Source organism: Magnolia sinica, chromosome 13 (assembly GCF_029962835.1).
Source record: "Magnolia sinica isolate HGM2019 chromosome 13, MsV1, whole genome shotgun sequence".
Taxonomy (NCBI): domain Eukaryota; kingdom Viridiplantae; phylum Streptophyta; class Magnoliopsida; order Magnoliales; family Magnoliaceae; genus Magnolia; species Magnolia sinica.
The window spans coordinates 23,922,787-23,940,125 of NC_080585.1; the positions used below are offsets into that span (position 1 = coordinate 23,922,787).

At 40.1% G+C, this 17,339-nt stretch overlaps 1 protein-coding gene across 4 annotated transcripts in view; it reads left to right on the top strand.

The window, feature by feature from the left end:
* Positions 1–14,852: 14,852 nt before the first annotated feature.
* LOC131223268 (carbon catabolite repressor protein 4 homolog 6) overlaps positions 14,853–17,339 on the top strand; it is a 44,896-nt gene continuing 42,409 nt past the window's right edge. For 2 of the 4 annotated variants that reach the window (XM_058218614.1, XM_058218616.1), the window contains exons 1-2: positions 14,856–15,119; positions 15,231–15,489. In XM_058218614.1, coding sequence (XP_058074597.1) covers positions 15,039–15,119; positions 15,231–15,489 — 340 coding nt within the window. In that variant the 5' untranslated portion in view covers positions 14,856–15,038. Of the gene's footprint in view, positions 15,120–15,230; positions 15,490–17,339 lie in introns of those variants that run through there. The other 2 variants (XM_058218615.1, XM_058218617.1) reach the window with 2 other exon arrangements.

Below are 17,339 nucleotides of genomic sequence, written 5' to 3' on the forward strand. Positions count from 1 at the left end.
ATCTGCGTGTATTTAATAAGCCCGTGGACGTACTCGCGCTCACGGACGCGGATTTCCTGGTAAAGCGTTTTGCAGGAAGTTCCTACGCACGGATTCTGGGTGTGCGAGCCACTTTGATGTTTTTGAGAAATTCAACCCGTCCATCCGTTTTTTGAGATCATTTTAGAACTTTATGTCAAAACTAAGATGAATCCAAGACTCAAATGGGCCACACGATAGGAAACAGTGAGTATTTAGTGTCCACCATTGAAACATTTATATGGTCGCAAAAGTTTTGGATTGGTCTAAGTTTTTAGTGTTTTCACTTAAAATCAGTGAAAATTACCTTATAAACGGATTGGATAGCGTACAAACATCAAGATGGAGCCTAAGAAGGTTTCAACGGTAAGCAATCCTTTACCACTGTTTCATATCGTATGGCCCACTTGATTTTTGGACACTCTCACCTTGTTTTTCAAATCTCCTAAAATGATCTCGAGAGATGGATGGGCAGGTTGGATTTCTCGTAAACATCACAAGCGGACGCCACCTTGCATCTTTTCGCAGGCAGGAAATCCGCGTCTCTCGAGACGGTGCGATCTTACCGTGGGGCCTACCTTAAACGGACGCGGATTGCACGCGGCACCGCACCGGGAGCGGATAACGTGCGGGTGCGATCTTACCGTGGGGCCTACCTTAATGTATTTACTGTATATCCAAGCCGTTCATCCGTTTTGAAAGATCTGTTTAGAGACGATCCTAAAAATTAAGTAGATCCAAATCAGAGGTGTACCATACCATAGGATACCATCGAAAACAGTGGTGATTGGCCATTAAAAACTTTTTGGAGCCCACATAAGTTTTGGATCAAGATCATATTTGTTTTTCCCATTCCTCTATGTTTTTGTGACCTTATCAAGATCGATTGGAAAATAAAAAATTACGAAGTTTTTAACGGAGTGATATTCAATCACCATTGTTTGTTTTAATATGGTCCACCTGACATTTGGATCTATTTCATTTTAAGCTAATGCACTAAACCGATCTGGGAAATCGTATGGACAGCGTAGATACACAATACATACATCGAGATAGCACACGGCAAGGGCCGAACCGTCTTGTGTGAAGTCGTGCGAACCTAATCCGCTCACCACAGCCCGTGGGGGTACATTGATGTATATGTACTGTATGTTGATGTTATCCATCCGTTTTGCCTTATCATTTGAAGGCATAAGTGGTGATTTATTATTAAAAACTTGTTTGGAGCCATCTGGTCACATGGTGTGGCCTATCTGAGATTTAGATATGCTTTATGTTTCTATCATGCCCTAAAATTCAATGACAAAAGGCATGGACAAAGTATTGGTTTGGACCAAATCCACTCATAAATGGCCATCATGTTTGTGAGAAATCCACTTGCTCATCCATTTTTCCCAATCATGTTAGGGCACAGGTTAAAAAACGAGATAAATTCATAACTCAAGTAGGATCTAGAAAAAAAAAATTAGTGAAGATTGAACTTACACCCCGAAACATTTGCAGGGTCATAGAAGTTTGAGATTACTTTTTTGTATTTTCCATTCATCCACTAGGGATGACGATATAATTGGTATGGATTGCATGTAACCGTCATGGTGGACCTAAGCAGGTTTCAACCTTAGGCATTTCTCTGTCCATTTTTTCCTCCTGTGTGGCCTACTTGAGTTATGGATTGAGAGAGCCCATTAAGTGATGCTTGGGACTCAGCCAGATGGTGCAGCCCCTATTGTGAGGCTCACCGTGATGTATGCATGTTGTATCCATGTCATTCATTCATTTTTACAAATCATTTTATGGCATTACCCCAAAATTGAAGCATATCCAATTATTAGGTGGACCATACCATAAGAAACGGTGGTCATTGAACACCCTACCATTAAAAACTTCTTTAGGCACACCTGAATGTTTCCATAGGTTTATCTGTCATTCAATCCATAGATAAGGTCACGTAAGCCCCGGATGAAGAGAAAAACAAATATCAACTTGTTATTAAAAAAATAAAAAATAAAAAATCATGGCCCATTAATGATTAATCATCACTGTTTGATATGGCATGGTCCACCCAATAATTGAATTTTCTTCATTTTTTTCCTTTTTTATAAAATGCCCTAAAATAATATGGAGAAACAAATGGACAACGTAGATACATAATACATGCATCAAGGTGGTCTTTGAAGTAAGGGCCGCTCCCTTAACGAATGTGACATTAATTAAAATAAGCATCAATTATGACATAATAAAGGCACTAACACCAGGTTTTTAATGTATATCTTTTTTTTACCCTCTTAGCATTTTTTTACTTTTTTCGGATGAAAATACCCATTTGATGGCCGTTCATCGTATGACATTAGCTTGTTACAAAAGTCGATAAAGCCTTTTGAGATTTGGGTGTGGGATCGTCAAATCAATGATTGGGGCCACCCCTCAACCATTCTAGTTCGTTCACTTTAATCGGACAATCGTAAACCTATAGTATGAACATTTTTTAAAATGGAGATATATGTGGCCCACAACTACGTTAAAAATGTGAGTTTATTTTGAATTGTTTTCTCTTATGTGGTCCATGTGTCAGAAGTTTTATCCTCAAACTTTGGAAGATTGCATGAAATTAAAATCCATTTCATATGGACGACTTGGATTTTCTATAAGACAGTCCAATGAGCCCCCCCACAAGATGTGAGATGGGTTCAATAGGTGAATCCCTTACACGGGAAGGCCATTTAGCATTTTCTATCACTTTCTTCTTCGTTTTTTCACGGGAGGGGACCATTTTGTCCGTTACGATAGTTGCCACCTCCGTGACACTCCCTCCGACAAGATTTCAACGTGCATCCGGCGTCATTCCCTCTGTTATAGAAAGCTTCTAAGTTTTTAAAAAAAAAGATTTATGGCCATACCATCCGACGTATAAACTATTATTGGCAAATGTAAGTTTAAATTAGGATAATAATAGCTTTTGGCTTTCGTTTATTGTTTTTTTTTCTTATTTAGCATTAATGGTATACATTTGTGAAGTAGATGAGGGTGTGTTATTCGCTTTATAATAGTTTTTTATGTATAAATGGTGGGAGCTTGTAAAAGTGATGAGTTTTGTAATGGAATAATGGTGTAATTGATGAATGTGATAAATGTCGATTTGGAAGAATGTTGTAATAGATGAATGTTGCAGTGGATGAATATTGTAATGGATGAATGTTGAGATGGAAGAATGTTGTAATGGATAAATATTGTATGATGGATTATTGATATTCATAGTGGATCGCTAATAATCACTGTGAATCACCGGTATTCGGTGAGGATCATCAATATTAACTGTGGATAGTTGATATTCACTATAGATCGTCGATATTCTGTGAGGATTGTCAATATTAATTGTAGATTGTCGATATTCAGTAAGAATCGTCAATATTCAGTGAGGGTTGTTGATATTATTCATAGATCGCCGATAGTTAACGTGGATTGCCGATTAAATGAAAATGGTCATGACTGAAATTGCGGTAAAGACCGCTTTAGTTGAAGTAGGAATATGTCAATATGTCTTAGAGGAGGGTGAATATGACTTTTTAATAATTTTATAACCATTAAAATCTTATCACTGTAATCCAACTAGCATATATTAGGATTACTTAAAAGTAACTCTACTGACTTTTAAGCCTGGTAGAGGATCAAATCACAAACTATTTGAGAGATGAATAATATGCAAGTTAGTTTATGATGGATATGACTGTGCGTGTGTGTGAAGTGTGATCTCAGATAATCAGATATGAAAGTATTTAAGGAAATCACATGAGCAAATATAAGACAATAGCAATCTCAAACACAGTCATTTTTATAGTGGTTCGACTACTTGTCACTCTCGGCAGACGCACTCAACCTTTGAGTGTGCCGGATTTCACTAAGGAGGTTTCACACAGTTCACCTCAAACCCAAGGTTTTAAATCAGGTTCACCTTTAACCATTACAACTTACACCTAGGCTGACTGTTTATGCTCCTACGAGCAGGGGTCAACACATAACACCCAATTTTAGGTACACTGGCCAAGGATCCATACAAGGAACCTCATTGTTTATGCTCTCATGAGCAAGGGTCAACACAACGCACCCACTTTTAAGCACACTGGTCGAGGATCTTCCACAAGACCCTAACTATTTATGCTCTCCACAGAGCAAGGGTCAACATAACGCACCCACCACGTACACTCCCGCCGAGGCCTCCTAGAGGACTTACAAAGAGTGAGAAATACCTTAGACCTAATCCTACAAAGGAATGATCACAAGGGTCGTCTGGACTCTAATAACTTACAGATAAGCGGATGAGTCCCTTTTAGCTCGTTGTCGAAGATCTCCTCCTTTGTTGATGAAGAGTCTTCTACTTCCTTAAACCGCAACTCAGAATATCTACCAATGCATGACGACGGGTTGAGTTAAGGTTCTAATGAAATCCTACTCTCCTAAATGTTTTCCTATAAGGGAGATAGAGCGATTCCAATCATTCATGCATTCAAGGCATCCCAGCTCAATGATTTTCCATTTAGATAGTAGCTGGAGGATCCTTGAATGTGAAAGTTCATTCTCCAGTCCACTCTATTGAATGTCAAAGATGAGGGTAGATTGGAGGATGAACTTCCATGGGAGAAAGGGCTTTGGGTGTATGATATAAGGTTAAACACTCAAAAGCACTCTCTTCTTTCTCTACCAGCAACTAAAGACAAGTTCTCTATATATAGACAAAAAGTTCCAACGGATATAAAACTGTCACATTTATAACAGAGTTCGATATCATCGAGTAGGGTCGATATCATCGAGCGTATACTATTGATTGTATCAACTGGCCGCTTGATGACACAAACTCATATGTCATATGCTTTTGAAACATTTTGCCAATTGGTCGAGGGAATCGAAACATGTGTCGTTGTTATTGGATTTCGAACTCCGATTTCATCGACACGAGGATCGATTCCTCGACATTTGAAAATGAGAGAGACATGCCTTAGAAATATTTCAGGTCAAAGATATGATCGAGGTACACTTGATTTCATCGGAATTTGAATGTCAATGATATCGATAGTCGTGTCGATGCATCGATAAATCAAAAGGATTATTCAGTTAAGCTTGCTGGACAGTTTATGTCTATTCTCGATGCAATCGACTAGGCCTCGATATCATCAATATTTGAATATCGATTCTATCAAGTGTTCCTCGATCCTATATAAAAACCACCTGAAAATATTACTGGTAAACTATGTTCAAGATCAATAACAATGAAGGTCTTCCGATATCATCGGTTTTTGAATTCCGAGGACATCGAGGAGTACTTCGATATATCGAAGGACTTCATGATTTTCTTTAGAAAAACAGGGACACAAAAGCTCTGCTATCGATTTTATCGAGTCAACTTCGATAGACTCGATATTCAAGTTTCAATGATAACGATACTGCTAGCGATATATCGATAATTCCGTCCAGAAGTATATGCGGTTGCTGGACAACACATGCCCTCATTCGATAATATCGAGTGAGTTCCGAGGACATCAACATCATTTATCGATTATATCGATCAGTCTATCGATAAATCGACAGAGGTAGAAAACTTAGAGATTTGCTAAATTTTGAAAAAAGTTTTCTAACTCAAAAACCCTATGTTATTCTAATCAGTTTTTAGGGTTTTAATTACCTGGTGATTTGGGACATGGGATGTGAGGCTTAGATTTACCTGTGGTGAGTTTGGGCCCACATTTGGTTGAGGCAAACGAGTGATTGATCTTCCTATGGAGCTTCTCTGTCTAGTGGACTCAACACTCACGCTAATTGACAAACCAGGGCACTTTCAATGACTCCCTCATTAGATGTTTAGTTTAGGTGATCTTGTACTCGTTGGGAAGATAATTCAATGAACTTTCAGATGTTTTTGAATAATCTCATTTGGACACCATTTAACTACCTAAAAGTGAGCCTAAAGTTCATCAAGGACTATGGATTGTCGATCTGCACCATGGATCGCCAATCCGACAAAATGGTTATAACTCCCTCATTACATGTTCAATTTGGGCGATTTTATACTCGCGGGAAATATATTTTGATGAACTTTTAAATGGCTTTAAAGTCATCTCATTTGAACATCATTTGATTGTCCCAAAGTAGGCTCATATTTCATTAATGATTGTGGATTTGATGACAATGATCATAATTCTCTCGTTATGACAATTATGACCGTTTATCCATTTCAACATTCTTCCGTTGCAACATTTATATATTACAACATTCACCAGTTTTAGCATTTATGATCAATTATAGAATCATTTCATTTTAAATTTCATTAATTATAACATTATTCCACTATAAAATTATTCCCCTTCACAAACTCCCACAAGTTATACCAAATAAAAAAATTATAAAGATAACCACCACACCATCCTCCCTTTCACAAATTCTCATCATTGATACACATTAAAAAAACAATGTACATAAGTCACTGTTATCTTAATCCAAACCTACCTTTGACAATCATAGCTTTTATGCTGGAGAGTGTAGTAAAAAATCTTTTTAAAAAAATAACAATAAAAAACTCGCCATAACAGATTGAATGACGCCGAATGCACGTTGTAAGCTTGTTGGAGTGGTGCAATGGAGGTGACAACGGTCCCAACGGCCAAAAGGGTCCCCTCCTATGAAACAAAAAAGAAGAAGAATAAGAAAGAGAAAGAAATGACTAAATGACCTCTTGCTCATGGGACCCACCTATCAAACCAAATCCCATATCTTGTGTGGGTCTCATTGGATCGTCTCATAGCAAATCCAAGCCGTCCATATGGAAGAATTTTTAATTTCACGCCATCTCCCCTAAGTTTAAGGGCAAAACTCATCACGGGTGGACCACACCGGATGAAAATCGTTCAGAATTAACTCATAACATCAATGAATGCGTGGACCACAAACAATTCTATTATTTTTTAATAACTCTACCATAGGTTCACGACTATCTGATTAAAGCAAACAAATCAGATCAGCTACGCGGTGGCCCAATCATTGATTTAGTGGGTCCCACACCCCATTTTCAAAAGGCCTCTTGACTTCCATGACAAGCTAACACCATACAAGCAAACATCTAATAGAGGGGTATTTTTGTCTGAAAAAATCCAAAAAGTGCTTAGGAGATTAAAAACGATATGTATTAAAAAACTGGCACAAACACCTTTATTATGTCATAGTTAAGGGTTATTTAATTAATATCCTCAAAGGGATGGGGATTGGAAATTCGATTTTTAATGAGTTATTCAATATGTCTTGTACTGGTTTTATCACTCCGGGTAAACTCTGTTGAGCCTGCCGTGACTGTATGTGGTTTATCCATGTGGGCCTTCTATTTTTCTAGCTAATTTTATAGGCTGAGCTCAAAATTGAAGCATATCCAAAGCTCAAGTGGACCTGTAGTGTAACGCCCCGAAAATCGGCACCTGAGTACATAGACTCCGATCCTGAGTTCTTAGGTGTTAACCAAATGAAAACGCATGCATGTCCTTATTCAGATTCAAATTCATTTCACACACAGATAATCAAAGTAGCGCAATTTGAATTAGTAGATCACAAGCGAGGTAGAGACGACAATAGATTCAGAAATATGAGGCTAAGAGTTAAAGATATAATTTCAATTATGATGATCGCCCAAAATAGGATTATACAAGCCACAATATACATACCCAAGATTATTAAAGTGTAAAGCTTTTAGTTTACTCCCAATTCTCCAAAACGTGACCACGTTGGCACAACCCGATATAAGCCTACTTGTTTGAGTTTTCACTAGTACATGCATTAATGATATACCCGATTGGTATTTTAAAACACCGTCCCAGGTGGGAGTGAGTAGCTAACTCAGTGGTTCCATTAGTTCTGAGTTACACATGCTATCGACACAATCAACGCAGGTAATGATAAAACAAGAAATCAAACATTTTCTAAATACGCTTGTTAAATGTGCATATAAAGATACGACATGATGCATGTTCTTTCCAGACAACACCCCCTTACACGCAACTTCGACCACCTGTTTTGCAAATGACAACACTTCCTTATCACTCGACAACCACGCCTATTCGCCACATTCTAAGCTAATGCAATACAATGAATGATCATATTAGCTGAATAATTATTAAGTTCAATTCATCCAGCATATTGGCGAAGCTAAGATACCGACGTTATATCACGAGTCCTTATCCGGATCACGTGGCTCGTTGACGCACGTAGTGGCTCTTTACCAGTGTCCATTTATCCAAATTTAGGTACCACTCATTTATATCACAAATCAATAATTTCAAAGATACGATATGGTACCTAAACGTATGAGGATCAACCCGGCATGGGTTGTCACCCAAACCGAGTATAATTACTTAGTTCCGAGGTTATAACAACCCACAACACGCTGCCCTGACTGACTGGAGCACTATTTTGGAAGCCCGGCCGATCCCACACATGGATCCGGATGGCAACCCGCGCTCGGACCACAGCCCGAATGAACAGTGACTGGGGTGTTACAGAGGTGTGGGCTTATCAAATTAAACCAAATCAATACAAATGAAGGGCTCGCCACCCAATTCCATTCACCCCCGGTCGTTCGAACGATACTCTGGCACAGAACCATCGACCGGGTAATTTGACAGGGGCCGTTAGAACAATGGTTTATGACTTTCATCAGTGCTCACTGGTCACTATAGGGAGGCTTGTCACTCCATCATATGCCGATAGCTCAGACACGGTATCCCATACCACTATGCCCCGCTCATGAGTCTTAGTTGCTCACTGGTCACTATGGGGAGGCCCGTCACCCCAGCATAGGCTGACAGCTCGACACGATGTCCCATACCACCATGCCCAGCTCATGAGTCTCAGTGGATCGTATCGCACTAACAATTATGAATGAACACATCCATTGGGAACGGGGTATCATAGATTTCATTTAGTCGTGTCATACATTATGAACGTACATGATCACTCAACTAGTGGGCTATTTTGATTAACTTGGGAGAACCACGATGCAACTGACATTGGGTGCAAGCATCCCGTGTAGTCTTACTACTGTAGGTCGTCCGTTTCAACCCGGGTCGATCAAACAAGCCTAGGGTAGCCTCCCTAACTTGAGCCACTCCTTTAGTTCGGGCAGTTAGCCAACTGACCCAACATTATAGAAATCCTAAGTATCGTTGCGGACTAAACATTATATCACACAATTATAGCATAGGTTTTACTACACAATCACTTAAGCATTTCATCGAACATGTGAGCATCAATGGAACAACACATCTACTTAGGCATTTTATCAAACATGTGGGCATCAACAAAACAACACATTCAGTTGGACATTCAATCAAGCATATGGCATTCATGAAACAACATATTCAATCACCTATACATTTTATCAAACATGTAAGCATCCATCTGTAACCAGTAACATATATTATAGAAAAATCAAAATGTCAACATATTAGCATGCACAAATTCATCTACAAGCATTAAATCAGTAACTGAGACCCTCAAAGGTAGATAAATGGGAACCTATATATAATAGTCCGCACCTTAAGAAGGAATATCCGATTTTGACCACCTAAGGTTAAGGAATTGGGAAAAATCAAAAATTCCTATATAAACACCAAGAACTACATGAGATTTATGCAATTCATTTTAGAAAAACTTAAGTTAGGAAGTAGGATTTGTTTCTTACCTCCCAATCGCAAGTAGGGTGGATTCAGTGGAGGAAAATGATAGAGGTTAGGGCCTTGGTTGGAGGAGACCAATGAAAGGAAGCACCAAAACCTCCCACTTCCACTCCTACTCCCACTCTTCTTCTTCTTATTTCTCTTTTTCTTTCTCTCTTTCTCTCATTTAGAAAATGTAAATTCGTATGGACAGATGAGGTGTCAAAATGAAGCCCTTATATAGTACCAGATTTGATGTAAATAACCTCAAGGGCTGTGTTTTTACTATACTAGCCCTATGAGAGGATTTTTTAACCTCTAGGGCCCATTATATAGTGTACATGTTGATACACACCATAGGATAGTTAACCCTAATGATGATCTACGTATGGATATGATCGGCCTGCCATTTGGATGCACCAATTAACGGATATGATCAAAAATCTGTTCAACGATCCTCGATGGTCGATCGGGGCTGCCGCTATACAGATATGTGTAGGAAAATATCCTTATTCTACATGTGAAGTTTTGTTGTAAACTGACGGTTCGAAATTCTCAACTTTGCGTAAGAGTGGACGACCCAATTTACTTAAGTTCAGCTTTTCATATAAGATATTCGTATAACTCAAATACTCGTCTTGCGAGTCCAAGTTGAATTATTCGAAAAACAATCTCGGCTCGATGTCCCGCGATGGACGTTAAGCCCACTAAGACAAATATATTTCTATAGCCTCGGGTTTAGTAGCCCACTAACGAGCGGTCTAGATCTTGTTTGGAAAATCGAGGCATTTTAAGAATGAATTAAGTATCAAGATTTCTTGTGTGCGATGATTAGGGTTTGGATTAACTATGTTCATAGGGTGATTTATTCATAATTAGTAGAAATGACGATTCGGTCTTAATAGCCCTAACCGTTGATTTTTAGGCTAAAGGAGTAGTTGGATTAATTTGGCTTGTTAATTAAGATCTGACCCCTATTCATCTCGGTTTTGGGTAGATATCTAGTTACGGTTGTCTTGATTAGTCAGTGATAGGTCGGTTAGATTTGAACCCTATGTGAGCAAATCATGTGGCTAAACTCGGTATTTAAGTGATCGGCTGGATTCATTGGCTTTCATACGGTTGATTAATCAGATTGGTGTGGTTCTTTATTGGTACCACTCACGTATATGCTAATATCAAGTGTTAATGGTTAATTAGTAATAATATAAGTTAATTGAAATAAAAAATTTCAAGGATTTTTTGGAAATCCAAAATAACGAAAATCCAGGACGTTACATGTAGTGTGGGCCACATTGGGCTCTGGATCTGCTTCATTTTTAAGCTTGAGCCCTAAAATTATCTGGTAAAGTGGATGGATGGAGTGGATAAAATAAATAAATCATTACATGTCCCACCCAGTGACTGAATACTAGTTAACTAGCTAGTGTCAAAACTTTGCAGCCCCACCACAATCATGTGTTTTATTCATGTGTTCATTCATTTTGTCATTTTTAGAGGATGAGCTCAAAAATGAAAACATGTCAGGTATGTCACATTATAGGAAACAGTAAGATTGAACACTATGAAAACTTACCAGGGCACCTAAGTTTTAGATGAAGCTAGTATTTGATTTTTCCCTTCATCCAGGGTTATGTGACCTAATCCATAGGTAGGATGACAAATCAACATTTACATTGAGCTGCATGAAGTTTTTAATGGTATGACTTCAATCCCCGCTATCGTGAAGTGCGGTCCACCCGATGCATGCATAATGGTGGCCCCCCACAAAGTCGTGCCACTATATCGTGCTTAACTTATAGGCACGGATTGGGTACTACCCCCATCAGGAGGTAGCTAGAGACGGATAGTCCTGTAAGGGGCTATGAACGCTGGAAATTAGTCTATGCTTTTATCTTTATTTTTTAAAGTGTATGAGCATATTTGGATCGATGATGTGATAAATTGGAGTCGTCACTAACCAACTACCTTAAAATCCCGCAGTCGGCTAGAACTTGCAGAACTTGTAAAAGCCATAGAGTTTAGAGACTCACACACACACACACACTCTCTCTCTCTCTCTCTCTCTCTCTCTCTCTCTCTTTAAGGTTAGCTTGTTTGTACACACTCCACTGTCAGTACACACTTCAGTGTTAGCCACCCTCACTAGGGAATCGATACCAAGACCTCAATGTTGAAACGAGGTATCTTCACTCAGCCTACCACCCCCACTAGGGAATCGATACCAAGACCTCAATGTTGAAACGAGGTATCTTCACTCAGTCTACCACTTGAGGTATGAATTATGGTGTAATTCAGAGACTCTCTTACTTCTAAGTTGACTCTTGATATGTGACATGAGATTTCAAGTAAGGGACATCGATTATAGAGATGGAAGGTGTTAGACACCCTCTGTGCTCGCATGGGTGTACGACCTTTTATTTTACATACTAAGATATTTTTAGGGGACAATATGATAAGATGCAAAGTATTAAAATGAGACTAGACATACTCAGATTTATGACGTGGCATGGTTCGAAATTCCGATAAGCTACAAAGCACACATTAAAAGAATGTTTAGAAAAGGGTTCAAGAAAAGATGTTATGACGATAGATTATTATGTATGAGGATCGGGCTACCATGATTTTATAACGTGATAGGATCCGTAGTTCCAGTAATTTACAGAGCATACATTTAATGACAACTTAGAAAAATGAGTAGGTTGAGAAGGAAATTAATAATATGATTGACGAAGTATGAATGCTAATAATGACGACACAATATTTGACTTGCATTTGAATGTGGATTGGATAATGTATGGGGACTATTGTTTTGAAGAATTGACCTAAGTGGGTATAGAAGGCTAGAGATGGACAAGGGTAGGACGCAATATGATTTGAACCGATGGTAGCGACTAGCGAGTCCCGCTAATGAAGTGACATCATCACATTTTTTGGGCCCAATATGATTTATGTGTCCTATTCACACCATCTATCCATTTTTGAGAGATCATTTTAGGGCACGAGCCAAAGAATGAGGCAAATCTAGAGCTCAAGTGGACCCGCCATCGAATACAATGAGGATTAAGTGCTTACCATTAAAAACTTCTTTGGGCCATGGAAGTTTTTGATCAAGCTAATATTCGTGTTTTCCATTATTCCATGTAAGCTTTCAACCGTGGGCATCAATACACACAAATGTTTTTTGTGGTGGGTCCATTTGAACTTCTGATCCGCCTCATTTCTTCACTCTTGCCCTAAAATGATCTCTACAAATGGAAAAATGGTATGGATTCAACACATGTATCATGGTGGGCCAAAAAATATGATGATGTCCTTCGATAGCAGCACTAGCTAGTTGCTACTGAGCTACTGGCGAGGGTGGCTACTGAAGTGATATCACCACGTTTAATACATGTGTCGTATCCGCAGCATCATCATCATTTGGAGAGATCATTTTACGGCATGAGTGCATGAGTGAAGGATATGGATTCAACACATGTATCATGGTGGGCCAAAAAATATGATGATGTCCTTCGATAGCAGCACTAGCTAGTTGCTACTGAGCTACTGGCGAGGGTGGCTACTGAAGTGATATCACCACGTTTAATACATGTGTCGTATCCGCAGCATCATCATCATTTGGAGAGATCATTTTACGGCATGAGTGCATGAGTGAAGGAACCAGGCATATCCAAAGTTCAAATGGAACCACCACCAAAAACTGTAGCTTAAACTGCTGCCCACCATCGAAATATTACTAGAGTCAACCGGGATATTTGTTGGAGATCCAACCTGTTCATGTGTTAATGTGCAAATGAAAAAAAGGGGAAAACACAAATATCAGCTTGATGGAAAACTTTTGTAGCACTTAAAAGTTTTTAACGATGGGGCGTCACTCTCCCACTGATTGCTACGGTGGAGTCGAGATATGCATACAACTCTCTCTCCTTTTTTTTTAGCTCATGCTTTAATATGATCTTTCCTGATGTATCGACAGTATGGGTGCAAAACATACATATCTTGGGGCCGCGTAACTTCGTGACGTCACTTCAATAGTGGGTCTTGTCAGTGGCATATCCGCGTCCCGTTAGTTAGGGAAGCGCTTGGCTGGTGTACCACCCCCAACGACAAGGCTGTGTGTTGATGTCACTAAATTCTGTGAGTCCCATCACGACGTGTTTGTTATATCCAAACCATCAGTTCAGTTGGCAAGCTCATCTTAAGGCTTGAGCAGAAAAATATGACAGATCCAAATAAAAAGTGGACAACACTGCAAAATGTAGCGGGAGATTGAACATCTACTGTTGAAATCATTTTGAGGTAACAGAAATTTTGAATCAATATGATATTTGTTTTTCTTTTTCATTCAGGTATGTGTGACCTTATGAGTATATTGGATGGAAAATAAAATAAAAGTTACGGTGGATTCCAAAAATGTGTTAACGGTGAGAATATTGTCCCACTGATATTAGTGTCTGGTCCATTTGAGATTTTTAGGCTCGTGATCTAAAATGATCTGGACAGATGGACGTGCCATGTAACTTGATTACTCTGAACCGTTCGTACAACTCGGAGCGCGAAGAGTGTCAGCGGAAGCGGGTTAGATACTGACAAGGTATCCAGATGGCTACTGAAGTGACGCCACCAAACTCTGTGGACCCGCCACGAGCCATGATGCATGTGTTATATCTGTACGGCCTAATCATTTTTAGAGATTGTTTTACGGCATTACAAAAATGAGATGGGTTTAAATTTCAAGTGGACTCACGCATAAAATCATGGGAGCAGTCACACCACTGGTGAAACATTTACAGGGCCAACCGTGATGCATTCTTGAGATCCAACTTATTCGTAAGTCAACATAGATATAGAGGAAGTGAAAAAAAAGATATCAGCTTCATCGGTAACTACTGTGGCCCTAAAAAGTTTTGAACGGTGGATGTCACTATCCCAACTGTTTTTTACGGTAGGATCCAATTGAACTTTAGATCCATCTCATTCCTTTTGTAATGCAATAAAATTATCTCTCTCGATTCGCGCGACACGTACCCACATCAGCCATATTGGTGGTGTATGGTACATCAGACAATCCGCTTTCACTCACATGATGCGCTTACATGGCGATTCTTACTAGGCCCACGTCACCACGAAGAGGAACTTCCTGCGGGACCAAACCAAAGGCGATGCACCTCAGTCGCGCGATTGAGGGAGAAGCTTGTCGAATGCACCAGCCTCCCGCGGTAACCAAGAGATGATGAAATAACAGAAGTAGAAGAAGAAAATCCCAGGAAAAAAAAAACCCAATAAATAGTAGAAAAATAATTCCCAAAACATGTCCATCTACCCCGAGCCATGAGGTGGGCCCCACCCTCCTCTATCCATTGCCTAGCAGCTGCAACCACTGACGCGACCATGGCTTCTCCCCGCTTTCCAGTACTACCCCTCGCAAAACTTCATAATACCCTTCTTGTCCCTTCCTCCTCCTACTTAACTCCAAGCCGAGCAAAAACCCTAGTTTCTAAAGAGTCTGTTGTTTTATTGCAGTCTCGAGGCCGGAATCCATGGCGGCGAGGGTTTTCCGGTCGGGCGGGCAGCGGCGGCAACGAACCGTTCGTGAGCGGCGATTCTCATTTCAGGACTGTGAGAGATGCGAATTACAGTTTCCGTCAGGGAGAGAGAGGGAATTATTGGGTTCCCAGGGGGCATCCGATGCCGCCTTTCCGTCCAAGGCCGCCATTCCGTCCGAGGCCTGATGATTACAGGAGCTGGGAGAAAACTCTTTATCAGCCGCTGCCTTATTGCGGTATGCCATCCACTCGATGCATCTGTTATTCTAAAACTGTTATTTGACTGCACGAAAAAGTTATTCAACTGCCTATGTTGGGCCCACTGTGTTGTGGGCATGCCATCCAACCTGCACATCTAGTTAGTCCTGCCATGATGATCGCATGCCTCACACATAGGCTTATCCAATCATTAGGTGGGCCACACAGTAGAAAACAATGGGCAACTGCCCCAACACCTCACAATTCAGTTGTTGGTCCACATGATGGCTGGATCAGCCTGATATCCAAGGCATCCCAATTTCATTGTGGGGTGACCTTGCTGGATGGGTTGGATGCTGTAAAGCTGTACACGAGTCGAGTTAGCTTGGTCAGCTCACTTGACTCGACTCGGAAAAGCTCCGCTCGCCTTTGCTCGAAATTGGATGCAGGTCGAGTTGTGCTGGTTTTTGGAGCTTGAAAAAATTTCGAGCCGAGTTCGAGCTTCCTTGAGCTCGACTTGACTCGGATCGAACTCGAATCGACTCGGATCAAATCAGCTCGGTGACTCGGTTATTTTGATATTGATGCTGCTCGCAGACTGTTTGATGAAATGACTCAACGAAGTGTTGTTTCGGGTGCGTACATTCTCCACGGAATCAGTTGGTGGCGAGGAAGGAATGGATAGAAAACAAATTACTACCCAAAAAACTTTACATTATAAGACTGCCATCATATCTTGGTTTTGATGCTGCTTGCCGAGTATTTGATGAAATACCTGTAAAGTGTAGTTAGTGTTTTGCGTTCTGTGAGAAATTGAAGATGCATTCTATGTGTTTGAGAAAATGTCGCACAAGTTCGAACACAGCTCGAATTGACCTGAATTGCTGATCGAACCAAGCCAAGATGGCTAGATAGGCTCGAGAACTGAGCCGAGCCGAGTTCGAGCTGGGGTTAGCTACTGGCCGAGCCGAACCGAGTTGTGCCAAGCTCGACTTGGTTAGACTCGTGTACAACTCTGGCTGTAAGTACACTATGGGAGGCCCTATACACAACATATGTGGAATATGCTTATTCTGCAACATTTCATGATCGTACTCTAACCTACACAAACCTAGGAATGCCGTTTTGAAAGGTTTATCACCATACCAAGTATCTCTAGAATCGGGATCGATCACAACTCACAAGAAGCATTTGATGAAGATCATTATCATCACCATCGTCATCTAACCCTTATCCCAAGTACTTGGGGTTAGCTACATGAATCCTGTTCCGCCACTCCACTATCAGTTAGGCCATAGGTCATCTAGCCTTTTCTTACCACCTCCATTCACGTCCTTTCGTGCTTTCCCCTTGTCCTTTTGGAGTCCTCAACTTGCACCAACTTACTCCTAACTAGCACAGTTCATGGTCTCCGTTGCACATGCCTAAACCATCTAAGTCTTGATGCTACTGCTAAGTAACTTGTAATGCATTCATTTCTAATTCTATCCTTCCCCGTCGTTTCCTCATCCATTTGAACATCCTCATTTCAGCTGCATTCATCCTATGAACATTGTTGTCCCGTTAAGTGCTTAATATTTTGTCCCATAAAGCATGGCTGTTCTTATAGCTATCCTATAAAATTTCCCTTTCAATTTGAGTGTTACACGTTGATCGCACAAAACTCTAGAGGCACATCTCTGCTTTTTCCTCCCAGCATGAATACTGTGGGCAACGTCCTTCTCAATCTTTCCACTTTCATGAATTATTGACCCAAGGTATTGAAAGTGGTTATTTTGGGAACCGCCTTGGTCAACAATCTTAACTGATTCCTTGTTTCACTCCTATTTTTACTAAAGTTGCACTCCATATACTGTTTTAGTACAACTAGTTTTAAATCCTTCAGATC